A 26,625-nucleotide genomic window follows, 5' to 3' on the forward strand; every position below is an offset into this window, starting at 1 on the left:
AAAATTTCCACACCAATTTCCTCTTTTAGTCAGAGCCTTCCACCCCCAGTGGTACTGAGGAACAGCTTCCACAGGCTCCTACACTCACCATGTCACAGCTGTGAAAAGACAGGGTACCCAGCTATGGGTCAAATCTGAGCTTGGAAGACAAAAAATTCACATAGCATTTTCTAACAAGCTATGACTTGAGGAAGATGAGAGCCACAGGTTTAAATTTTTCTTCATTCTTCCACCAGAAGAAAAAACCCACCCAAACCGAAAGCAAGCAAAGAAAAAACTAGATTCAAGTTCTCTCCACCCTCAGAGAGCATATTTCACATCCATATTCCAGAATATACTTCATTAGGGCTTGTCAAGCACTCCCAGTACCTTGGATAGAAAGTGATAAGAAAGTCCAAAAGATCAGACTTATTTACAGTACAACTTTACACACAAAAATGTTCATAAATGTGATAAAGAGAAGACAGCAACCACTGCTCCCAAAACAAACAAACAAAAACAAAAAAAAAAAAAAAAAAAAGGTGGTGAAATACAGCAGTGTTCTTGGGCTAAACTGCTGGGTATTTGTGAAAGATCCCAAACAAACAACCAGTAAGGTAAATCAAAGAATCCTGGTAACTGCAGGTGAGACTGCCCATGCAGACAACTGCTGCTGTACAGGTTAGAAACAGATCAGTCACATTCCCTACTGCTTTCCGATGCACTTGCTAAAAATATTTGTGATGGCTTCACTCTTCCACTACCTTGACTTGTTAAGCAACAGGGGCCATCGATCACAAACAAGGCCCAAATGTGTAGCTGCCTTTCTTATCTCCTATAGAAACTGGTAGATATTATTGACAAAGGCAGCCACAGGCTTCAGCTTTGCACAGCTGTTGTTAAATCTGCAATAGACTGAGCTAGAATACATGAATTAAAACATGCATTAACAGCATTAGTGATGCTCTAACTAGGAAGCTGGGATATCAAAGTAAGCTAATGCTATTCTGAAAAGATGGTAGCCTAACAGCAATGGAAGAGACAATTACTGGTGGGTAAGTTGTTGGAAAATCAGTGATGCAATCCATGTGACATTCACCGGTGCCTTCTACAGTGCTTGGGCAATAGTACCTCCTGCAGTGAGGATTCAATGCATTTGGCCTTCCACCTCTTCCCATGCAAAGAAATATAACCCTGATATCCCCATTGTCATTTCTTCACCACAGGACACCATACCCATCAGATGCCTTTCCACAGATACCTATATATAGGATGACACCATTATAGTCCATATGGCTCTGTGCAAGCACTTTATATGATTTTCTGGAAGACAGATTCACAGCTCACACATATCTTGGTAGACACAGAGCCCTTCTCCCTCTCCCAAGTTTTACACATCAGCTACACATTTGAATTATTTCAGCACAGGAGGGTTTCCATGGCCAGCACGGCACAGCATGGCCAGCCTTGTGGCCCCAAAGAGAGTATGGAGCAGAGCACCTGCAGGAGATGGGCAGGAGCAAGTTCCCTCACCCAGGAAGGGAACCAAGTGTGATTACTGCAGGCAGCTCATTCCCTTTATTGGGAGGGAAAGACAGATTCTTTCAGCTTGGCAAGTGTCCTAAATCACAGAACCTGAAGGGTGCAACTACTCTGATTAAATCTAGTAACAGGAACCATGCCCTCAGCTGGAACAGCAACATCAGCCTGTCTACCCCACAGCAACCACAAACATCGTGCTATCCATGCTGGTACTAACCAATACTGGAGGTATCAGCTTTCCTCAGAGCCAGCGAAACTCTGCCCTGAGGGAGGGAAGAACAGGAAAATAAAGGTGCAACCTGGAGAATGCCATTGTAAAGGGATCTGGCAATCTCTGCCAAAAAAACCCAAGGTGCTAAAAAGAACAGTATACACAGCCTAAAAATAGATGAAGGAGATGGGAAAGAAACCAGAATTGTGTGAATTATTTTAACTGAAAAACTCAAAACCAATTCTGTACCATGCTTACAGCTTAATGGAGTTTGAAGAAAATGCCTCATTTTTGAAGTGCTGACTGCATCTCTAACTGAATCGAGACTTAGTCCTTGCAACAACAAATAGTCTAATTAGAGCCAGCCTGTGAAACCTATCTTCCCCTGGGGTGAAGAGTCAAGAGCACAACAACAACCACTTGTTCCGACCACTGATAGGACAGTCAGATCCTTGAAAGGTTAAAAATATTATGTGAGACTGGTCCTTCAAATAGAAATGATGCACCATGACCACTTTAAGACATTCAAACCATATTTCTGTTTCTGTGCAGTCATCAACATGGAACCCCATGATTCCAATAGCACCAAAGAGACTTTCTCCACATCTACCTGCAGAAGACCCTGCACTTTATCAAGGCAACAACAGTTTGGGCAGCAATTTCAGTTACTGTTTTATTGTGTTCAAGTAAGCAGCAACTCTGCAGCTTCTTCTGAAACAGCACCACCACAGTGCTGAAATGGCACAGTAAATTTTTTATTTACTGTTTTGTAGATTACAGAAAGATTCAAATACAACTAGGGGAGATAGGGACTGCTTAATTTTGAGAACTGAACGAATAGTAAAAATAAAAATAAGAACTTGATGACCCAATGAAAGGGCTGTGTACACTCCTCCCCGCAGCGGGTCTGTGCCCTGCCATTTCAGAAGCTTGACTGCAGCTGTCCCTGCCATAGCGTGGCGGGAGCACATGCCAGCACAGGTACTCGCTGACAGCTGGTGCTGAAGGGAGGTGTGCGTTGGCATCCTGGAAACACCCAGACCTTTTCCTCCGAAAACTAAACTCTCGCCCATGCTGCGGCAGGCTGGGTGTGTGAGCTGCCAGCCGGAGGTGGGCTGTGCGCAGGGTCAGCCCGGCCGCGCTCCCGTACCGCAGTACAGCAGCCGCCGGAGGGCTCGGGTTTGCCCAGGCGCACGGAGCCGCCGGAGACCCTGGGCTGGCCGGGGTCCCTCTACACCTGAGAGACGCTCCTACCCCGCACGGAGAGCGCTGTGTGGATTTCGGGGCGCTACATCGAATCCCCCTCTCCGCCCAAGGACGCCGGAGATCCGCTAATAGCCCCACTTGTTGCACCGCCCCGGCGCGGGGCCGGGTATCCCAACTCCCGGGTATTCCCGCTCCCAGGCGGGGTCCGAGTCCCGGCTCCCCCGTGCCGGACATCCCGGCACAAGCCCTGGGCTTGCCCGGGGGACACGTACGGGCTGGACACGTACCTCTGCAGGGGCATCACCTCGCACGCCATGCTGGCCATGGAGCCGCTGCCCGCCCGGCTGCCCGCTGCGCCTCTCGCCGCGCCCGCAGCGCCGCCAGCGCCTCGCCGCGGAGAGCGCCCGGCCCCGGGGAGGGGCGAAGGGGCCGCCGGGCCCGGGTTGGCGGCTGACGACGGCCCGCCCCGGCCCGGCTCCCCACCTGCGACACCCCAGCCGCGGCCCTTGTCCCTGCTCGCCCCACCGGGCTCGGCAAGCACAGTTAGTTAACCAAAAGCGTCTTCCGATGTCCAGTTGGTTCTGGGCCTGCAAAAGATGCCACAAGCTCAGGGCTAATGGCTCTTTTCAAGAGAAAGACCCTACAAGGTCTTCTGTATCCCTTTCAGTAACCCACCGCCCTTCTCCCTAAACTCGCCCAGGGTGCAATGTAGTCTCTCCCGAGCTCCCTCCCCGGCCGCAGGGGTGCTCTGCTCCGGGAAGGGCAGGCGAGGTGCCCTGGGCACCCAAAGCCCCGCAAAGCTCCACGACATTCTGGCAGGGCTGCTCTGGCTCTGCCCTCACACACATTTACCATGGATCAGTGTCTAGCAGGGCTGGCAAAACCTCTAAACTTGATCGCTTCGTGTTGCGGTACACACTAGCGCGGTTTGAAAGGTTTGTGCCGTAGCTGGCCACCCAGTTCTGACCCACTGCAAAGAGAGCTCATCTTCCCTTCACATTTCAACTGCTGAGCCGAACTCATGTTCCCAGTGGGCTATTCTCAAGCACTTCTGCTTCTACATCTGTGGCTGCTGACCAAATACTGCTGTGAAATAACAAATCACACCATTCCACTGGGTAAATTATGGGGCTGGGAAGAGCGGTAGCAAAAGCACCGCACACAGAGGGTGTGATACTTACCAGGACACAGCAGCCTTGAAAAATGAACAGCATAAAATCACTAAGGTCTTGCACTGAAACGTTTAATGGCTACTAAATGAGCATACCCAGGGTTTTACTTTTCACCTTTGCAGCTCCTCTGCCCAGAAGCCCTGAGGAATTTTCCCCAGCATGGGAAAGAAACATTTCTGCTGCTGCCCTGCCTGTGAACAATGTTATCACTCTGCATGCTTTGTGTGATGGGGAAAGGGATGATCCTAATCTGATAAAAGGGCCTAAGAGTGTCCTTTCAACACTTTAGGTGGTACAAACATAATGGCACATGCCAATCATCAAAAATTCAAGTCAATATTGGAATTACCACCCCGTTCAACCCCAGTGAGGATTAGTACTGGCTTGGGAGAAAGCTGTGGCAGGAGCTTAGTACCTGTATGTTTAACACTTCCATAGAGATGTAGGTCATGCAAAGTAAACATGAGCCACATCAGCTTTCTGGAGAAGCAGCCAACACTCCCAGGTTAGCAGACGGTATCAAACATTTCACAGGGATGCCCAACAGATCTTGACCTTTGCCAGCAGGAGGCAGGGGCATTTTCTGTCAAAATCAAGAGCGGTGGGCACTTGCAGCCTCAGAAGGCAGCAGCATGGAGAGAGACACGGGGGTCAATTGAGCCATGGCTTCGCTTCAGTACCCTGAGCTGTTTAATATCTGCTCCTGTCAGCTGGCTGACTGGAAGAAGTGCATTAATAATGCTTCTGCCCATTGCCTCAGCACAAGCCTGTTCTGCTGTGACAGTCATGCCAGGCACAGCACAGGGCCCCTTTTTAGGAAAGTCAGCAATGCTGATAAAGCACTCTGCCATCATGGATCTGGGCTGATCTTATCCATCTCAATCAAATGAGTATCTTGATGACTTCCTGTTAAATTAGATGTTCCATATGTGCTTATAAGCAACTAAAACTATTAGAGAAAGATTTTACTCTGATACATAAAACTACTTCAGTATAAAACAAAAGCATCTTGTAACATTTCACAGTTTGACCATAAATCAAATGGGCTTCTCCTGGCCAGTCTTTTTTTTATACACACACAATTATTCATAGTTTATTACACTTCAATAAACTGAGTGTTACCATTGGGATACCATTAAAAAACCTTAATTTTCCACATTTAACTAAGGACCCATCTACATGGGCAAGAAGTCAGGGTTCTCTAGAGCAGCTTGCTGAATAAACAGAAGTGGAATAACTAAAATAGCTGCTGTACTATGAATTTATAGCTATTCTGTCATAACTTCCATGGGACTTGCTTGTATAAATAAGTTTAAAAGTACTAAGCTCCTTGACAAAGAATTCACTAACAAAAAGAGATGCTGTAATAACCAGAAAGATTAATTTATGGGTTAGCATCAGTGAAGAAGGTTAGCTTGTGGCATCATGCTAAAATTAACCAGATGCCAACAGTAAAGTTGCAGGACTCCTTGTGCCCTCAACACCTTCAGATCCACATTTTGTTTCGGTTCTCTTCTTTTGCAGTCCCCTCAATGGGTATCAGCTTTCTCCTTTGCATCCTCCTATGTCTCTTTCAACATTGCCAAAACCATCACAACTAAGAAGAGGAAAAGGAGCTCATGTGTCCCTGCACCTACTGGCACACAACTTCAGCAACTATTGGAAGAAAGGTGACCAAAGCTGAAAAAATGCTATCTGGTTGTTAGCATTGCTGGTTTCCCAAAGTTTTATCTACTCTGAGAGCAGCTGCAGACACTGCAACAAAAGATTTTAACATGGAAAAATATCAGAGTGAAATTTTTAAAACTCCTTTTGAGGACTGTGGCCAACCATTGATAAGAGTGGTAGTACAGGATGCATGTCACCTTAGTTTTAGTTGACACTGTCTGAAACGGCCTTTTGAATCTCTCAGCTGCTAAACAAGAACACAAATCTTAATTCTTCACCTCCCCTGTTCATGTGTAGGGACCACAAGTGATTTATTTGTGGCACAAAGCAGGCAGACAAAAGCTGACAGAAAGCTGCAGTCTTATCTCCAAACAATTCCACTTCCTTCACACAGATGTTGACAGTAAAACCAACTTGCTATTTGTCAAGAGGCAGGAATTCTTACCCTTCCCTTGCCCTCTTATACCTTTTTTTAACTTGCATAACTCAGGCTGGGCTAGCACACATAAAACCTGGGATTATAGAACATTTTAGTTTGGATTTGCTTGTACTTGTTGAATTTGTTCTCCCATGTTAAACAAAGAAGACAAAACCTCTCCTGCAAGTTTATATAGTTCTTGCATTTATATTACTCAGAAAGGCCAAACTCATCTGTTGTCACCAACAATGCACCACAGAAGCCCTTTATGGTACCACCAACTATAGAAACAGAGGATGAGGAAAAATCCTCTCTCAGGACAGGCACAGCATCCTCTTCACTGACTGTGTACTCCCTGGTGTATTGAGAACACTTCAGGAAAATAGACAGCAACTAACAATAAAAATGATAGTCCCTTGAAATACCAACACATACCGCCACACTTCAGCACCTACACCAAGGCAACACCTGTGTTCAAACTATTTGATTTGTAAATTTCTTACTGAGTTTCAACAAAGGAAGAAAAACACTGGCTGGAACTAAATATGAATAATCACTTCTCTCCATCAAAGTTTAAAGAACAACTGCACGTTTGGGAAGGAAGTCTCCTGTCAATCATCATTACAGAAGTGCTTTCTCCTCTTTCTTTCCTTTTCATACTTTGCTGCACAGCAAGTAATTTTCTCAGCATATAAAGCAAGAAGAGAAGAGGATCTGTGAGCAGCACCAGAGGATAAAAGATATGTGATCTAAATAATGGATTTTATGAGGATATGGTTTTGTCTGCCTCCTGAAAAACAGTTATCCCTTGCTTCACTGCACAGACATACACAAATCAGACACTATTCAAAAACTAAAAAAAAAAAAAAAAGAAAAGAAAGGCAATCTTTCCTGGTCTGACAAAATCTGAGGGCTTTTAAGATGCTACTCAATACCATAAATTTATTCTGACAATGTTTACTAAGTTATGCAATACCTTCCCTCTGGCAGAAACACTAAATACAAAGGTAATATCTTGCCGGACTGAAAGTTACAAAATGTACTTTTCAAAATGCTACCAATACAAAATTAAAAATTCCATTATTTATGTACACGTACTTATATTAATAGACACATTTTCCTCTTAAAAGTATCTATGCATATGAACATCTGCCATTATAAATAATAAATACCCTGGAAAATCTCCTGCAAGCCAGAAGACTTGTGTGCACATATGAAATGCACGTCACATGTAAATAGAAACTGTACTTGGAAACTGTGGCCCTTCAAGTCCAAACAAAGTAGACAGACAATTAAAAAGGCTCCCCTCCAAAAGGGCACAAACAGGAAGAAAGACCAACTAATACGTTAAAAACATAATTTAGTGAAAGGGGAATCCTCAGAAAGGTTTAGAAGTAGTAACAGTGACTTTACAAAGCTGGTACTCAGCCCTGTTTCACTTAAGGATATTTCAAATATTTCTAAGTAAATGTAAAATTGTACTGGTGGTTATTTTTGTATGTTGCATGCAAGCCAGCATTAAAACTTTCAAAATCTGGGAGCTGTGTGCAAGATGAGGGTACAACATCATGCTTACAAGCCCAGTGTGACTGTGGCTGAAGAAATTATCATCATCCTCAGAGATATCAACATGGGTATTGCATTGAAAAGGTGTATTATGTCTGTATTTCCTGCTGGGTTGGTTGCTACAAAAGACTTTGATCAGTTCAAGAACTCCCATTCCCAAGCAAGTTGTGAAAAACTGATGAGTGCTAAGAGACAGACCATGAAGGGCACACAAAAATTAAACCCACACATTTTCAAAGAAAATTGTTGATGCATGCAGGAAACATTAATACTTGACCTAATACTCACAAACTGATGAAGACTCAATGGTTGGAAGTCAGAGATTGGCAAATTATGGCTAGAAATTAAGACATTTTAAAGTGGTGAGAATAATTAACTACTGATGTAATTAATCAATAATTATAGTGAATTTTTAATGTTCTTACAAATCACAGTTGACTCTGTTTAGGAACACCAAGCCTTATACAAACAGTCTAGATGGAATTTGCAGTTTTCTTTCTTATTTTTGTAACTGATACTCCTCTTGTCCAAAAGAGGAGCAGGTTGCTCTCAGCTGACTTCATTTTACCCCTGTAAATTGTACTGGCATAGAAATACAAGCCTTGTTGGCCTATCTGTGGAGAATATACTGGGTTTTGCACAATAGCTTTTCTGTTCCCTCCTGCAACTCAGGAGCCAAATTACCTTATAAACCTTTTAAGCTAGTTAAAATCTGTTAAGGAGGAAACATATTCCAGAACTGTTCTTTAGACTTGCAGGGACAAGAGAAAAGTATAGACCAAACTGAAAGCTTCTCAGAGCTTCAGTTTCTCAGCACTCCTGATCTCATCCAGCACAGAAGTTCATTTCCCATTGCAAAGCACACCACATGCTCCATGGAGACCTGGATTTGCTGCTGTGGCTTCCTTTCATTAAACAGCAGTGTCCTTTGCAAGCACTGCCACACCCACTTGTCCGCTGCTTTAACTTGTTCCAAAGGACTCTCACCCCATGGGATAACCCAGAAATTATTTCTTGGCCTCCATCCTGGAGAAGAGGGAGGATTTGGAGTAGGTTCCTAAAGAGTTTCCTGGGAAAGCAACAAGTGATGAATGGTTGTGCTGGCTAATCTGCTGTGGGAACAGGGTAAAGCATGCTGAGTGACAAGGTCACTAGGTTCTTCATTTGCACCAGTTAGTACAAGTGCCAGAGCATGGGAGAGCAAGCAAACAAGCAGGAGTCCAGTCTGGCACAAACCATTTTCAAAGCAGGCTTTCTCCAAAGCTTTGCTAATCTAATGAAATTCCTAAATTTTAGTGTCCAGTGAAATTTCTCCCACTCTTCTAAATTGTTATTTCTTTAAAACACTGAATTGTTATTTCTATAAAACTGTTTGCACAAAAGCTTTTTAAAATACAGCTGTTTCAGACCAATTGTCATTGAAAATGATGAAGAACAAGCATTCATTTGTTAGCAAAAAGGTTTTAAAAAATTTAAGTGAGTCCCTGGTGCTCCCTCCATGATTTATATTGCCTACCAAAAATGTCACTATTTTTACACTTTCCCATGTTCCAAAAACATCCTTCCAATCCTCTACAAAATTACTATCCTTTGAAGTCCCTACCTCTGCACCCTTCATGTTCCCTGTTTCCTAAAGCACCTTCAAGTGACATGCTTGTAGTTCTCACAAGAAACAAGGATATGGGAAGGGGCTGAGGAAAGCAGAGGAACAAGCCACACCGTTCATGTTTGTCGCACGTGGCTTTTTACTCCACTGAAAGATAAACTGCTGTCCAGGTTGGCAAAGGAGGCAGTCTGGCAGAGTCACCCTCCAGAAAAAACCCTCCAGGAATAGCTCCTCTTCTCCAGCTGACAAAGTGACTGAAAGAAGTCCTCCCTTTGCACCAGTGCCCCAGTGGCCAGCCTGGCTCCTGGGAGAGCTGGTGGGAAAAAGATGACTCGGCAGGAGAGATGGACTCTGGCTGGGAAGTACTAAAACAAGAGTGAGCTGGGTGAGAATAACTCCAGCTCTCTGCCTAGAGCTGCAAGATGCATCTGCCACAGAAGCAAGGGAGAGCCTGCTAAAAGGCAGTTCTGACCAGATCCATTAAAAATGACTGCATTTGAGCAGAACACAGTCGTCTCAGGTCAGCCTTGGGGCTTCTTCCTGTGCCCAGCTGTGTGTACAGCAAGAAACAACAAATGGTTGTTTATGCACAGCCAGATACAGAGATACTGGGCTTAATCAGCACAGCTCACTACTGTGCCCCTCATTTGCAACATCAGCTTTGAGCCTAGTCGCTCTGCTCATGTCCAGGCCATGCAAACACCCTTCTGTCCCACTGCAGGACATTCCTGTCAGGACTGGCATAAGTGGATACTGCAGGAAAACAAGTTCAGCATACAAGTTCATTATCAGGAACATTCGGAACAACGTGGGTAAGGTCTGTAAGTTTTCAACTTCCCAACCACCTCTCAGAGTCTTGGGAAAAGAAGATATTTTTCTACTAAAGGAGCATACATCCAGCAAAAGCTAACAAGATTTTAGAGGAAACTTTTTTTCTGTGATGCTCAATAGCTCAGTTAGAACAGTGGTCACTTGATTTTTTTTTTTTTTCAATTTGACACTTTCTGAAGTTTCAGGATGGGATTTTTTGAAGGAAACATCTATACATTTTATAAAATATGTTGTAGTGTTCATAGTGCTCCCAATCATTTTACAGTGGCTAGATAGTTCCTAACCATAATGCAGAACAATAAAATTGTTATTTTATTAGATATTAATCCCTCCCTATGTGACTCGAACTTTCTGAATGCACAGAGCTTGAGACTGTGAAAGGACCTGAGGAATTGGTGGTGGAATCTTTTGTTTCCAGGAGTCCTGTCAAAGCCTTAACAACTAGAAGTCACTAACAACCAAGCAGTTTTTGGTTTTTCTTTGCAACTACCTAGTGGCCTCTCTTTGCAGGCATCCCTAGCACAAACACTATTTCAGCAGGTGCATAATGAAAAGAAAAGCTTTGGTACAGGAACAGAACTATCTTCACACTTAACTGCAACCCTCTCCAGCCAGGAGGAAGGCACTGAGCCAATGTAAGAAGTGCAATTTGTAGATAAGCAGTCAGCTTGAGATCATACTCCTCACAACAGATAAAATGAGAGGAAATTTCTCATGGCCACTGACTATGAAAGAGAAGGATTTTATAACACTGAAACAGCTCGGAGCCAAACCAATGCAAGCAAAGTGACAGCAGCAGTGAGTGACAACTCTTGCCATGCCACGCTCAGCCTCTTCTTATTAGACAGCCAGCTGACCACTTTGAATAAAAATATACATGTGTGTCATAGGAAGCCACAGCTGAATCCAGCAGCCTATGCTGCAACGTGCTGAACACAACGTCCAAACGCTCAGTTCTCCCAGCTGAACTGGGAAATTGCAGCAGCAAACAAACCTGACTGAGAACCCTGTGACCTCTGCCTGCTGATCTTCCTTTGGGGACTGCCTGCAGGACACAGGCCCAGGTCCCCTCTGAAGAGCCACAGGGGAAGGAATACCTCACAGCCTCAGGTGGTCAAAAACTGCTGGCTCTGCAAAGCTAACAGAAAAGAAGCACGCTGTGCTGAACCTTCCCATCTGAACAATGGACCAGGCACTTCAGCAGACAGCCTAAGGAAGTTACAGGAGAGGGAACTACTTATTGAAGTAAAAATAAGTCAAATCGCAGTGCAGAGGCTTTGCTTCTTCCCTACTTGCTTGAAACATGGGTTAGTGATGGGTATTTTGGTTTATATACACATGAATATTAAAAGCACAAAAATTTCCAAGGTTAGCCTAAACTCCTTATTATTCACTGTGCATTCCCAATAACACATCATGTATCCTTTTGTTTAAAAATTACTTAAAAATCATACAGACATTTGTCCTTTATTTCCTTAGCAAATCAATTATGTGATCCAGTTGGTATCAGAAAGCCATCAGCTTCATGAGATGTAGGCACTTCCTCCTCGTAGCAAAAGCAGATAACAAAATAAAGAATCCTTCTAGCTGAGAGAGCAATGCCTGAGGTACAGAAAACAAGTGAGTTTTTTTCCAGCTTTGTTACTCAATTACTGTGAATTTACTGTAGTCCCTTTCTAATTTCTAAGGCTGCTGGATGTTGCCCCAGGAAACGGGAAAAGCTAATATACTTGGCTTATGGACCAAATGAAGAACTTTTGTTTTCATTTGCACAATATGACAATAAAAGTGCATATGTGCCTTCTACCTCAAATAGTCACCGGATATTTGTTTCACGTATGATTCTTCTTGCTTACAAGATGAACTTCCACTTCTGTGGCACAGGTCAGGCCATAAGAGTCAAAATATTCTCCATCCCACAAGCCATAATTTGTCACCATGTAAATCTTGCAAAGACAGACAAAGATAAAATGGGTAGAATTATAAAGGAAAGTTAGAATAGTGTGATGGACAAAGCCTAATTTAAAGGAGTAACCTGTGCAGAGTGGAAAAGAAAGGTCAAATGCTTGGAAAAGTACACTGAAATCCACCCAGGTGACTTGCATGAAAAAATCTACATAATTACATGAGTCTGTAACTGTTATTACATCTGGACTATAGACAGGGGAGAAGAACCCAGGAAGAGCTCAGACCACACCCTGATTTTCCATTCACAGTCACCTGCCTTGGAGAGACACAGCAATCACAAGTCTTTGTGGTTGTGTTTTCAGAAAACTAAACACTTTTCTTAACAACTCATTATGTAAGGCAGTTCCTGCTGCCAGCATCCCACAATGCAAGAAAGATGGGAATTGATTGCATAGGAGGGTGGAGACAAATGTACTTGCAAAGTTAAATGAGTCAGCTTGGAAATACTAATTCAACACAACCTAAAGAGAGAAAGTGGCAAAAAGTAACAACACTTTACATAAAATGTTCTCTCTGAGGGCTCAGAACAGGGCCTGCCAGAGGCTGCTGCACACTGAATGATGCAACTGTGCTTACCACCTCCCTACCAATGTTCCAGACCTTTACCCCTTTCTTGAATCGTTTCTTCAAGAATCCATGGCTGTTGGAGGGCAGCCCTGCCTGCTGCCGGGCTGCAATCCCTTATGTAAACCTGGCAGCAAGGCTCCTCAGTGGTAAGGCAAATTATTACTTTTGATGGGGACTGAATGTACTGGCATGACAGACTTCAAAAATGAAAAAACCCCAAACCTGAACAAAAACAGTCAGCTAAGCAAACAACACTAGCCCCCCTGTTTGATTTGTTCTGGCAAGAACAGGCCAATTCTTTTCACATGCCAGAGACCAACGATAAGTTTTGGCTTGCCTTGGTTTTAAACCTCAGCTGCAAAGAGGAAAGCAAATAAACAGGGAAAGTGTTTACAGTAAGCACAAACTTCTCAGTGTGCAAATATATGTATGTTTTCATACTTCAATAACTAGCAGTGAAAATACACAGTGTCATTAAGAAGAAGGCACAGCAGGGTACAGTAACCAACCCTTTATTTTAGGGATGCTACCAAGCTACTAGGCATGTGGCTCCTTTACTTTCAGGACACAGGCCAGATATAAGGATTTTTGTGAACAAAAGGTTGATGTAAACAAACCTTCTCTTTGAGAACACACACATGTTGGAAAGCCAGCACAGCATTATCTCTGCTGGCAAATCTTATTGCAGCTGTCATGGCAGTCACAAACAGGAATTTGTGATCTCTGGCACACAAAGACATAGCTACAAAATACAGAAGGCTGGCTTACTGAACAACTGCTGTGGCTCTGAGGACCTGCACAGTGTTTTTCATAAAGTCTGTCTGCCATACGTGGCACCCATTCCCCAGCACCCAACCATTACTAGGCAAGGATGAGTACTCAGCTCACTTCTTTGATATTTACATGCACAGAGCCCAACAGCAACACAAACAGCAGGAAGCTCTCCCACTGAGGGATCCCTCTTCAAAACAGTCCCAGGAGTGCAAAGAGATGCAGCTCCAGCAAGTGCTAGAACAGACACGTACAACAGCAAAGCATATTTCAGCAACCTTTCCTGGACAAAAGATCCAGCATAGTGTCAACCAAAGTCTGCAGACAGCTTGCACCTCTGAGTCAGTATCAGGAAAGACATTTATGCTCACCATCCTCAATCCCCTTCATATTTGGACTGCAGGAAGCATTTTCCCTCCTCCCCGAAGGCTCTCTCTTCTCTTTACTTGTATACAAAGTTTAGCACAAAAGGCAAGAGAATTGCTTGCAAGAGGCCCTCCTACCTTTATATCCATGTAAATCTTAATATATCTAACCCTGAAGTAAAAGCCACTTGAATCTATTATTTGAAGCAGTTATTTGAAGTTTTAGTACCTCTAAACATATTCAAAATCAGGCCAATTCCTACTGCAGTTATGTATGAACCGGAGCTTTGAGCAGACTTTGTTATTCAAAGACCAGACCTTCTAGACAGAGAAAGAAAGAGGGACCCAAAGAAGGACTCTCAGCTTCACAGAGCTGCAGGCCCACTCCAGACTCCTCTCACTGAAGGTCTGGTAAGGCCTCAGGGTGGCCCATTACCTCCAGCCCACTCTCCAGTCCAGAAGTTGTTGCCTTCCCCAGCTCCTGAGTCTGCAGTGTGTGTCTTGTAGCTCTCATCCAGGTAAAGACAAAGGATGTGTGTGGTTCCCAGCCTCTGGAGGTTTGGCTGCCCTGAAGGTCTGCACGGGAACTCTTGCAAAAATGAGATGAGACTGACAGAAGTAAGTTACAGGCTGCATACTGCCTAAAGACTTTAATAATTTTTAAGAGGACCAGTCTCTCCTGCCCCTTCCTTTTTCTCTCTCCTTCTCCACTGTTTTTGGATTTACTCAAGAGCTGCATTACAGGTATACTTTTCTGCTACTGCATAATTAGCAGTTTGCCCTTGGCATACAGCTATAATTTTCAAAACAACACATGCCTTATGTGCTAGTGGGGACTGCAGGTACATAGAGTTAATCCACCTATTTTGTTCAGAAAAAAAGAACATAACTTACAACATTTTCTTAAGATAACTCTTGTGAACAGAAGGTGATACAGATTTTATGCTCTGCAAAGTTTTGACTCCAACTGATGTATTGCATATTTCAGATGACAGCAGCACCTTCAAAAAATTCCTGCAATGAGGAATATCATACCTGTAAGGAGGCATAACATGACTTTCAGTATTTTCAAAAAATGGTAAGTCATTATAGAAGACATAGTCACAACTGCAGTTGCTACTTAATATGTGGATCTTCATTTTAAGGACAACTGTATGAAGACACATATTAAAAGGCATTTTAAATAGTATTAAAAATCACCAATCAACCAGAAGTCTCTTTATTTCTCCCTGAAGGCTCTAGTGTCAAATTAAACAGATGGAAAATTTATTGATGATTACAATCCTTGCTGGAGGGAGCCTTAGGGGCTTAGTGTGTGTGGCTATTTCTTCACTGCTACACTTTTAAAGCTGCTAAAAGTAGAGTTCTGTATTTACTGTTCTATATAGCCCTTCATCCTCTTCTAATCCACCCATACCATGGTATCTGAGCATGGAAAGGGAACAAACCAGAGGTGTTTTCATGAAACAGCAAATGATTATCACTGCCAAAAACAACCTTTATTCTTTTCTAACAAAGATCATATCATAGTTGAGCACATACAGTAGTTTGACTAAAACTTATCTGGTAATTACACATAATTAATGATAAGATTTATTTTAGAACTGTTGGTACCTTGTGATACAAAACCCCCCAACAAGAATAGCAGTGTGTTTGCAAAACACTTTGTAATCTAGGTCAGATGCCAGAGTCCTCCTGCTGAAAAAGGTGAAAACTCCTAATAATAGCCTTGCACTGAAGTAACACCAGGTAATACTTCACTGTGGGCTTAAATTACATGGAAGTGGCACAAGGCTGCCAAAAGCATGTTTAAAACTACTCATTCCTGATATATCAGAGCTCTACATTGATGCCAGGGAATCAAGGTTTGTGCCTGTTGCACAGACAGGTATCCCCCAAGCATGGTAGGTTTGCTAGATACCTCTCTCTGCTCTTCTCCTGGTCCAGAGCCTTCTCTCCATCCCATCCTGCCCAACAACCTGCCAGCCTGAAGCTGGGAAGAAAATAACAAACTCTACCTACTCCTCCTTCAGCAGCAGCAGTAGATGACTGACAAAAAAGTAACAGAAGCAAACAGCAGCACAGATATTCAATGCAATTAGGTAAATATGTACAGAAGTGTGACAGGATAGAAAACTGGGGCATTCTTGAACAAAATGGGATTACAAGAGAATTAATTTCTACAGTTCATTAATTTCCCAGATAAAATCAGAGATGCAGACATCTTTCAAGCCAAGGCTCGAGCATGAAGATCAGGCTTCTGCCTAGTTACAAACACATTTCATTTGGTGCTTAATGTCCAGTGCCAGCACTGGCCCAACTGTACCATACTTCAGCAGTACTCTTCTAAGCAATTACACATTGACAGGAAAGGAGGATTCCCTACAGCAAATAATTACTTTGTCTGGGGACTGTTCTCTTAAAGGAGTTTGTTGGGCTACCTCATGAAGTACATCAGTCACACACACCTTCCCAGCCATGAGACCTGGCAGTTCTTTATTTCAACCCTTGGGCACTTCCTTTCTCTTTACACCTTGGAACACATAGCAGACTACAGGCACACTCCCTGCCAGGCTCCAGCATATCAACACAAGAAGTTGGAACTTCTGCCACAGCCCCACCTGCCTGGCCTTGTCTAGCTGCTAGAACTGTATTGCCTTCTCCAATTTGCCAGCTGACTTGCTCTGATCATTGATTTCTAAATAATCTCAGTGAAAAGCAGCTGGATTGATGAAGCCATGTAAACAAACTTGACGTGTTCTGGCTGCAGGAATTTTTGGGGAAGCTTGGGGAGAAAGAAACACACAGCTAACATAGCTAACAGTTAAAGAGGATGTGTGCCTGCCAAGGGCTAGAAACCAAATTCAACATCTAAGCTTCCCCACCATTACTATGAACCAAAATCTGGTGTTATTGCATAATTTGCTAACTTGTCTCGTAAACTGTCTGTCTGCTCTGGTGCTGAGAATAGCACACATCTCCTGCTTACACAGTGAAGTCACTCAATTACGTGTCTGGCAGTGCTGCCTCTGCTTTGTGTTCCTGGTTGGTATGCTGGGACACTGCAGGGTTGTGTTTCATGATGTGTGAATAGCACTATTTCCCACATCAGGCCAATTCCATATTTTGGTAGCACACTGTTATTTCCCACAGTAACTTGAATCCCTCATGTGCTGCATTAGACACAAGAGGAGAGAGACTCAATTCAATATCCTGAGAATAATGAAAAGATCCTGGTTCAGCCTGATGTGCAGGGAAGGACTTTACAAGAAAGCAAAATGCTCATTGCCTGTTCACCTACCAGACAATCTGCCAGCAATCAAAACTCAAAATACTCTTTGAGATAGGTACTTTTATAGATGCTTTACACAGACAGACTCTCATAGATAAATTCACAAATATACTTGTATAGATACTCTACACATAGTCTTCTATTCTTGTCTGAATCAAGTAGTACTATCAGTAGCATGATTTTTGCCAGAAAGAGAAGACCCTTCAAAAGCCCCTTCCTTTTTGGATTTAAGAGTGAGAATGAAGTCAGTCATCTGTTAAGACTTAAACTGGGCAGATCCAATACACTTGATTATTCAAGAGACACATTTTGGTTGCATCTTGTGCTCGGTGTAATTTCTATTTCCTGTCTGTAGATCAGACCTGTCCACTTGCACTCCTTCACCAAGCAGGCTACCTTCATATGCTTGAAATTTTATGTTGGAGAGGCAAACCAAAGCACACAGCTGGCTTTGGAGTGTGTGGATTCAACCAGAAAAGGCACATTAATTTATCTTACACCCCAGTATACTGTGTAAATGTTCAAAATTACCAGAGCCAGAGATGCAGGTACAGAACAAAAAAAAGGGAAAAACACAAAGAAAAAGCAAAAAAGAACACTAACCTGGAGAAAAACACATCATTGTTAACAAAGGAGATTTCATCTGCTAACTCCACCTCCTTCCCACATGAAGCACTGTCTGTTAATTGGAGGCTGACTTGAGGTATTCCATCTGATTGGCCTGGTTGTGGCAATAGGCACATTTGGCTGGATGGTTCCGCTGGGGATTTGGTCATCTACAGAAGCAAGAAGAGAGAAAATTGAAATGTGAAAAGAAGAAAGGCCAGAACAGGCCTTTCACATAACCTGTAACTGAAAGACATTCTGTACTGGTATACAAACAGCAAAGATGACAAGGTGCAAAATAGTATTACAAAATACATATAAATCAAACACTCAGCTTGATAAAGACTATTTAAAGAAAAATAAAGGTGTGTCTATTGAAAGAGCAGGGGCAAGAAAAAAAAATAAGAAAAGAAAGGTAAGTGAAATAAATATTTATTTTCTGTATCACAGCAGACAGACTAAAACAGTTTGCATTGAATTTGCTTCCTGACACAACTGGAGAAACAGATGCTAACAGCAATTATTATAGCTCTTCTCAACTGCCTTCCTACCCTTTTTAATGACAATTGATATCAACGCGTGCCCTAAGAATGCTTAGGAGAGAAGAGCAAGTTTGGAGGTCTGCCTCTCATTTTAACAGCAAACAATGAACCTAACCTTTGTGATTAAGTTCAGTTTGCTCTTGAGTTCACTTCTGGTTTTAGCCTTTGCAAGATCCAATGGCTGGGAGTTTTGCAACATTGTTACACATTGATTAAAATTGATTAAAAAGTACTTCTATTTTAGGTATAGTGACATAATCTTTCCCTTGGCTTTGAATTATGAGAATTTGCCAGTAACCCTTCCTTAACCAACTCCACCATACCAATCCTGACTTTATACTATTCCAGCAGAGGTCTCTAATCAGACAGAAAAATATGAGCTTGTCTAGTCTCTCATTTTACAGAAGTCATACTCGTGTGTTTGATAATTTTTGCTGCTTTTCTCTACACCTTTTCACCTACTATGAAGTCCTTTTTAAAATGTACTCAGAACTGCATATGGCATTATATATGAAGGCAGATTTAGTGGTGGCCTCTCATGAAACTCTAACTTCTACTAATTTGCTTTCAAGATTGCTTAATTTGGAGCTCATCAGTATACACATTTATATAATCTGTGGGGGTTTGTGGACATAGTTAGCACATAGTAATGGAAACTCAACTAATCAGTTTTTCATCCAATAAAGAGTAAATTAGAAGCCTTCGGAAAGTCCTTGTAGCCCTGCAGCTTTTAGTTTTTCCTGCCTTGAATACTTTTCTATTAGCAGTATATTAGGTATTTTCTAGGTTATTATGGAAACAGTGAAATAGCACAGATTCCAACAAAGATGCTTAAGGGACATCTCAGAAAACCTTTCTCCACCACAAAACCAATAATATCTTTTTACTGCTTTCTAGTTATTAATCCATAAGAAGTTTTCCCTTCTGATCACAAGACATCTTTGCTTCTTTAGAAACCACTGACAACCCCATTAAAACCTTTTGAAAATTCAAGTGCACTATACTGATTATACTTATGCACACGTTCACAGGCTCTTCTGTAATTTTTTTTTCTCTAAGGAAATAATGCTGGTGCCGCCTAATGACTTTAATTCTCTATTTGTTTCTCAGTTCTGCTGCCTGCTGTAGTTGTTACAGATCTGCTGCACAGTAAATAAGAATTTCTGAATTCCTTTTCATACCTGGCTTACCCTAAGGGTTTTTTGCAAAATTTATTTTACTTCTGTTTCTAGTACTTCATTCCACTCACAGTTGCTTTCAAATGCTTTGTGTACATTGAAAAGTTTCATGCGACAGAAGGCTGCTTCTTACTGAGCTTTGTAGAGAATAAAATGAAAAATAAACTATGTATCAGTGCAAAGGGAAATCAGAGAGACATATTGAGAGAGCTTCCCAGTTTCAGCCTCTGGACTGCTTGCTCTGAGTAAGATCCTGACTTTGCTGACATCAATGGGCATTTTGCCTGAAGTCAGGATCGCACCTTTGGACCACGGCTGGTTCCAGCAGCATTCCGTTGGCCCATCACCTGCAGCAGCCTCTGGCTGTTCGCACCATGGGAACTGGGCACACAGCACATGGGCACCAGGCAGTGTCTCCCAGCTGGAACAAAACAGCAGCAGTGCAGTGATTTCAAAGGGGAAAACCATGTCTGTGGGGAGCTATACAATGGCAGTGCTACAGGAGAGAATCACAACGGGAGACAGAAGGGCCTGGGGTCTGGAGGCACTGAAGAAGAGACCAGAACCCAACTGGCTACAACCTCCTTTCAAGTACATATAGAGAACAATGTCACCCTTCAACTCTTTTCCTCCAGGCTAAAAAAGCTCAGCTCAAGAACATATGACCTGCTGCATACTGAGATGCCTGATGTGGTGTGACACCTGTCAGAGCAGTATTTTGTCCCCGGCAAAACCAACCACTAAACAAACATACATCTACAAATCTTTGTAAATACATACAAGACTTCACTTTGGAAGATGATACCAATAAATCCAAGGACAAGCCTCGAGAGTAGGCTTCGGCTGAAGAAAAAATGATTTGATTTTTGTTTCCTGGAAGTTTTTTCTCTGGTGAAGCTCAACCTCAAATTGCATTTGATGAAGATCAGACTCAGCCTGAAGGAAGTATCTTATGGGCTGTCACAGCATAGCTACAGTCTGTGGCCACTGGAAGTATGGACTCTGCTAGTCTGTAATTTAAAGTACACCTTCATTCTCAGCCAAATAAAAGCAAAATAGCAGCAGGTGCTACTGACAATCAAAGGGACAATAAAGGCTAATAAAAACAAAAGAACAGAACCAAATAACAGAACCAAAGAACAGAACACTACAAAGAAATATTAAACCGTACATCCTGCATTTAGCTGTTGAGTTTTGCTGTCTCAAAGTTCAGATGCAAGGAACTGTGTTTGCAGTTGTAATAGAAACTAGACAGTTTTATGACCAGTATAAACATGCATCATGATGGATGTTGAAGAAAGAGCAAGAAAACCTTTCACCTGGAGGCACAAGCTGACCAGCCAAGTGACATCATCCTACACAATACCAACAAGAAGATTCCTCGTAACTGACTGGATGCATCATAAGGATGTTTCATCTCCTTGTGAGGTGTCAGAAGCTCCTGGGTTCAAAGATCAAAGATAAATCTGACATATTCTAAAGATCTGATGTAGTATGGTGAGTAATCTTTCTCTGTTCTTGAAGAACAGAAGCTGCTCCAGATGAGTCTGGAAAGCTCTGTGCATATGAATCAACATGGTTTGAAGACATATCCTTAGTAAAGGTCATCCTGCTTTTCTGAGTACCTCACTCATGTTCTCCAGTAGGAAAACAAAAAACTTCCAGTATCTCAAGCTATGCATAAACATGTTCAAATAATTGGACAATTCATACCCATTTGATTTAAGTAATTATGAAGTCTAAAAGTAGATCTTTTGGAAGAAACTAGCCGTGAGTTTATACTTAAATGTCATCACTGAAAGGATAATAAAGATATTATTAGGATAAGGTAATCCTCAAAAAACCCACAAGGTATTTAAAACATACACAGCATATTTTTTTTCTTTAAAGGTGTATGAACGTAGTACTCTTCCAGACAAGAGAAACCTCCCTCAAAAATTTGTTTAATACACAAATGGAATTCTTACAGTTGTCCACCAAAGCATAGAGGTCCATATGACTTTTTGAAAGGCTTCATGGTTTGTCACCCTAGTGCTTTTTCAGCTTAGAAGTTGTCTATATCAATACAAATATCCCATGGAATAGAAAAACGTACATTTCTTTGGAAAAACACAGGCATGGCTGAGCAATGCATGGAAATTTGGAATGCTGATTTCTTTTCACTCTAGTCTCAATTTGGCTACTATCAGCACAAAGCTTTAATGTCAATCTGTCCACTCATCAGCATTACCTCTGCTTCATGAAGGACTGAGAAAGGGAGAACATTAGCCAGCTGTAATTCACGCCTGACAGCTAATCAACCTGACTCAACCAGTTCTGCCCAGTCAAATGACCAGGGAATGAGCCACCTGCCAAAGTCACCCACACTTGGTATTTGCCCACTGAAACCTCTTGAACAAATATATTCCACTCACTCCATTCATACATAGAGCTTACAGCTTTCTGCCAGTGTTAATGGCAATGACAATTACACCAGGCCCTGTCTGGAGACATAAATTTTGCCAGAGGGTTTAGGTCACTCTGAATTGCCTCAAGAGAATCTGGTGGAAATTCCTGCTGAGACAGCAAATCCCTTCAAGTCATTCAGAGCAGACCAAGTATTTATGCTGTACTTGTGTTGTTCTCCAAAATTTCATACTGCAGCCAGTTCTCAGACACCACCATCTCCACCACCATTTTACTGCAGTAAAGGACTTCTGGAATGAATTTGGACAGGATAAATCTCCTGCAGTTGTGAGTACCAGATATATTTCAGGCCCAAAGGCAGGAATAAAGCTGCAGTGAGACTTTTCAGTTACATTCATCTCACACTTCTTACATTATTCTCTCACTTCTTACATTATTCTCTCATTTTCTCTTCCTATGCTTCTACTGAGGGTGTGATTACGTTACTGGCCATAGCACAGAATTTCTGTGCGTGAGGAAGTGCCAAAATCATGGTTTGAATGCTATGTGGACTACACCAGTAGGGACAAGGAAGTTAGAGAGGCTGTGGAACAACATAATCCAAACCAACCTGAATTATCTGCTATTTTTTCCATAACAGTAGAGCTGAAGGCAAGGGAAGAAATGCAGATGTTATCTGCTGGACCTTGCAAGGCCTTTGACAGAGCCCCCACCACATCCCTCTCTACAAACTGCGGAGACATAGACTTGATGGATGCACTGCTCAGTGGATGAGGATTGGCTGGATGGCTGCATCCAGAGAGGAGTGGTCAAGGGCTTAATGTCCCTGTCAAGACTGGTGACAAGTCCTGTCCCTCAGTACAGTTGTCTTTAGTAGGGCTGCTGTCTTACTTACAATGGGTTTGTGCCCAAATGCCTCCCCAAAACTCATATTCTATTCAGAAGGTAATGTAATGTAAAAATGTCACTAAAATGCACCTTGATTCATCACTTCACCTACCACCTACAATATTGATTTTAAAACCACATAGGAATATTATAATTGTGAAGTTTTTCTCAAATTAAAGATGCCTCATCATCTCAAATTACTGACACTGGGAGACAAAGATCTGTTCTGTAGTTGTTCCAGGTTTAGTAGGGTCAACACATACTTGAAAAATAATTCAGTTACCAACTCTCTTCCACACTCAAAACCAAGCTTGAAATCCTTCCTTGATTAACTGCCATACTGAAACCATAAAGTCACTATAAATGTGGTCATCCTTACAATATGTGCATCTGCCACTGCCAAATTTGGATTTCTCTTACTCCACTTTTATTTTTAGGCATTGGATGACTAAAGTGCCTCCTCTGCACTCTGCTCTTCTCAGATATCAAAGTTATAAATTTGATGCAACCCTAAAGTGTATGAAGCTTTAAAGTTCAATGAAATTCTGATGTTTTATGCAAATTCAGATGTCCTAATGAGAGCAAGACTCTTTGGAATCCTTTAAACCACATCCCAGTCCTGCTTGTCCAACTTAATTTCCTTTTATGTTGAGGTAACCCATCTAGTTGATCAAGGGAATCCTTTGGATTTCAGTAAAGCTTTCAATGCTGTCTCTTATGGTATCCTAGACAAAATGTCCAACACACAGCTGGATAAATACATCATGGGATGGGTGAGCAACTGGCTCATGGGTTGCGCATAAACAGTTACAGTGACTGGGGTGACATCACTGGTGACTTGTCACTAGTGGGGTTCCACAGGGCCCAATCTTAGGCTCTGTGCTCTTCAACACGTTCATGAATTACTTGGACACAGGACTTTAAAAGATACTAAGTAAGTTTGCAAAGGACCCTAAATTGGGAGGAGTTATTGACTTCCTCTGCAGAGGCCCTGCAGTGAGACTTTGATGAATCAGAGGACTGGGCAATCACCAGCCATGTGAACTTCAATAAGGCAAAGTGCCAGATTCTGCACCTGGGACAGGGCAATCCTGGATCTACTGACAGACTGGGGAATGAGAGGCTGGAAGGCAGTGCCATGGGAAGGGACCTGGGGGTCCTGGTCCATGGCAAGTTGAACATATGTCAGCCAATGCCCTGGCAGCCAGGAGGGCCACCTGTGTCCTGGGGGACATCCAGGGTGGTTGGGCACTGGAACAGGCTCCCCAGGGCAGTGGTCACAGCACCAAGCCTGACAGAACTCAGGAAACAACACCACAGCCTCCGTATTTGACCAAAGCCACAGTGAACAGCAGAACTGCTCAAATGCTTGAAAGTAAACACACACTTTTGCTAACACTGCTCGATTCCAGAGGTAAGGAGCTAGCAAATACTCTCAGAAAACCTATGATACTCAAGCACAGCTATGCAGATATGGCATTTCTTGCTCCAGAAGTAGTTTACTTGTCACTGGCTGTGAATCCAGTAATTTTGTTTCAGTAAACTCTCAAGGTCAAAATCATGTCTCTTATTAAACAAAGCATATTGAGTGAACAAACTCCAAATTTTCCCTGAAGGCTAAATATTAAAACTGTACACTCCAGAAAGATGTAACCTGAACCCAAAGCTATCCTGTCCTAAAAACATTCAAAATTAAGAAATCAACGTAGTAGTAAGATTATCTTAACCTGTGACTCCCCATGGCACACAAACAACACGAGGTTGTTGAAGTGAACTACCAACACCTTAAGGCCCTTTTTCTGCAAGAGATCAGGCACATTTGCCTAAGGGAACCCCTTCAGCCTCCTGCCCCATACAGCTCTCCAGGCAGCTCTGTCAAAATGCTGCAAGCGTGCAGTCTGCATGGGATGTACGCCAAAAAGCAACAAGATGTACGGGCCTTGAGCCAGAAGATACAACCAGCTCCCAGCGATGGCCAACTGCTGCCTGGCATCTGTTTGCCAAAGGAAGTGTAGTGCAGGGCAATGTTCTGAACCGAAGAGAGCTTTATCCAGGTGGAGAGGAAAGAGTGGGATTGATGCGGACTTTGCAGATCAGGGGTCCTAGGATTCTTAGCAAAAGGCAAGTTGAGGACTCTCTGGTGGATTAAATAGAAAAAAAAACCTTAAAAGCAAAACAAACATGCATGACTTCACAATGGAGAGATACGACAGTCCATTGTCTTATCATCTCTGTGCAGCAACAAACCTTATGGCCTCTTGAGAAACACAAAAATCCAGTCTTAGTCACAATCCTGAATGTATCCCACAAGGATACTGGAAGTTATTCACATCCAAATCCTAGAGTTATGACTACACTGATGGAGCATTGCTCTTCTTGGAATAACTTCTGCCTCTTGTCCACTTTGGACTCTTAGCTTGAACAGATGATGCATCGAGAGGAAGAAGCACAAATATGGCCAGATGATCACAATCACAGGAGAAATATAGGAATGAACTTAGAAGGTTGACTATGGTGGCAATTCCTGCTCTCAGCTTCCCACAGGGCAGACTTTCTGCTCATATCTGTATTCACCTGCCCATTCAGAACAATAGTGACAGCAAGAAAAATTACGGTAAGTTACTGTAGTTACAATGGGCATTATTTGGTATTTCAGTATACTCTTAAAATAAGTGTCACCTCCAGTGAAGGAATCCTAAAGCAAATGCTCTGTAACTCTGCTGTGCTGTTAAAGGGCAAATGTTAATGAGCCCATCAAACGCCAGAGAACAAAGGTAAGTCAGTACAATGCCCATTACATTCCTTCATCCTGCTGGCCAACTATTTGAGGTGTAAACAACTAAGTGGTTGCCAAAGGATTTCTTCATTAGAAAAATGTGAAGTTGTGCCAAAATTCAGAACTGTTCCACTGAAGTCCATGTAAGCAGGTTGGAAAGTTTAAAACCAGCTGTTAAGAAACCTGTTTTTCTCCATGTATGGTGCTTCTCCTGTTCCCAGCATGACAATGAATTACACAGTAATGAAAAAATTTGCTGCCTAAAAGACACTGTGGGCACTGGTCTAAACTGTGCTATATCCCATAAAGTGCAGACAGATTCTTCAAGGAAAACAGATTAGTTTTACCTCTGTATTTCTCCCACCTTGCATTACCCTATGACCAACTCATTAAGCAGGGAACCTGAACAACTGAAAAGACAACTGTAAATGCTGACTCCAGCTTCCACTCTTTCAATCCCTTTTCCTTCTCAGCAATAAGGAATGCTGTTTACAAACTCTGTAATAAAACCAGGTTTAGGCCTTAGGAATTTCTGAACAGAGGTGGAGCAGCACTCTCATACCAATAAACTGGCACTAAACATGGCCAAGATCATTTTTATGACTCTCTGAATCAACACTGGGTAATACAGATAAGCTGAGACTCCACTAGAAATTCCACTAGGTCACGTAACAATCCAGCAACAAAAGGACAGGAATGATCCTGTTCTTGGATCATTCACCTCTGAACTAGAAAAGGAGTTAAAAAAACATTCTGTACTCTAACAGAACCTTCAAGGTGATCTCATAGGTGTTTTCTATTTCCCTTTTTTATGGCACTGTATCTTCATTACAACTACACCTCTGTTTAAGTACAAGTCATCGCAGACAAATGACTCAAGTGAATCATGTGTGTTAAATCAAATTCTTCTGTCACCTGATAGCAAAAGTTAGAAATCAACATTCCTGCAGTTAATGTAGGACCAGGCTGGCCAATGACTGAATACTATTGACTATGCAATAGTCAGAGATTTCAGGAATCATGAAGTACAATAACTGCTTCTATTGTTGAACAGAGGTGAACAATGA

The 26,625-nt window shown here is 42.4% G+C and overlaps 1 protein-coding gene across 5 annotated transcripts in view; it reads right to left on the minus strand.

Moving 5' to 3' along the window:
- The window catches only part of FAM13A (family with sequence similarity 13 member A), a 132,244-nt gene that overhangs the window by 62,964 nt on the left and 42,655 nt on the right, over positions 1-26,625 (minus strand). For 3 of the 5 annotated variants that reach the window (XM_053939930.1, XM_053939928.1, XM_053939929.1), the window contains exons 6-7: positions 17,766-17,938; positions 14,765-14,905 (exon numbers count right to left, since the gene is read on the minus strand). In XM_053939930.1, the coding sequence (XP_053795905.1) occupies positions 14,765-14,905; positions 17,766-17,938 (314 nt within the window). Of the gene's footprint in view, positions 1-3,225; positions 3,276-14,764; positions 14,906-17,765; positions 17,939-26,625 lie in introns of those variants that run through there. The other 2 variants (XM_053939927.1, XM_053939931.1) reach the window with 2 other exon arrangements.

Source organism: Vidua chalybeata, chromosome 4 (assembly GCF_026979565.1).
Source record: "Vidua chalybeata isolate OUT-0048 chromosome 4, bVidCha1 merged haplotype, whole genome shotgun sequence".
In the NCBI taxonomy this organism is placed as follows: domain Eukaryota; kingdom Metazoa; phylum Chordata; class Aves; order Passeriformes; family Viduidae; genus Vidua; species Vidua chalybeata.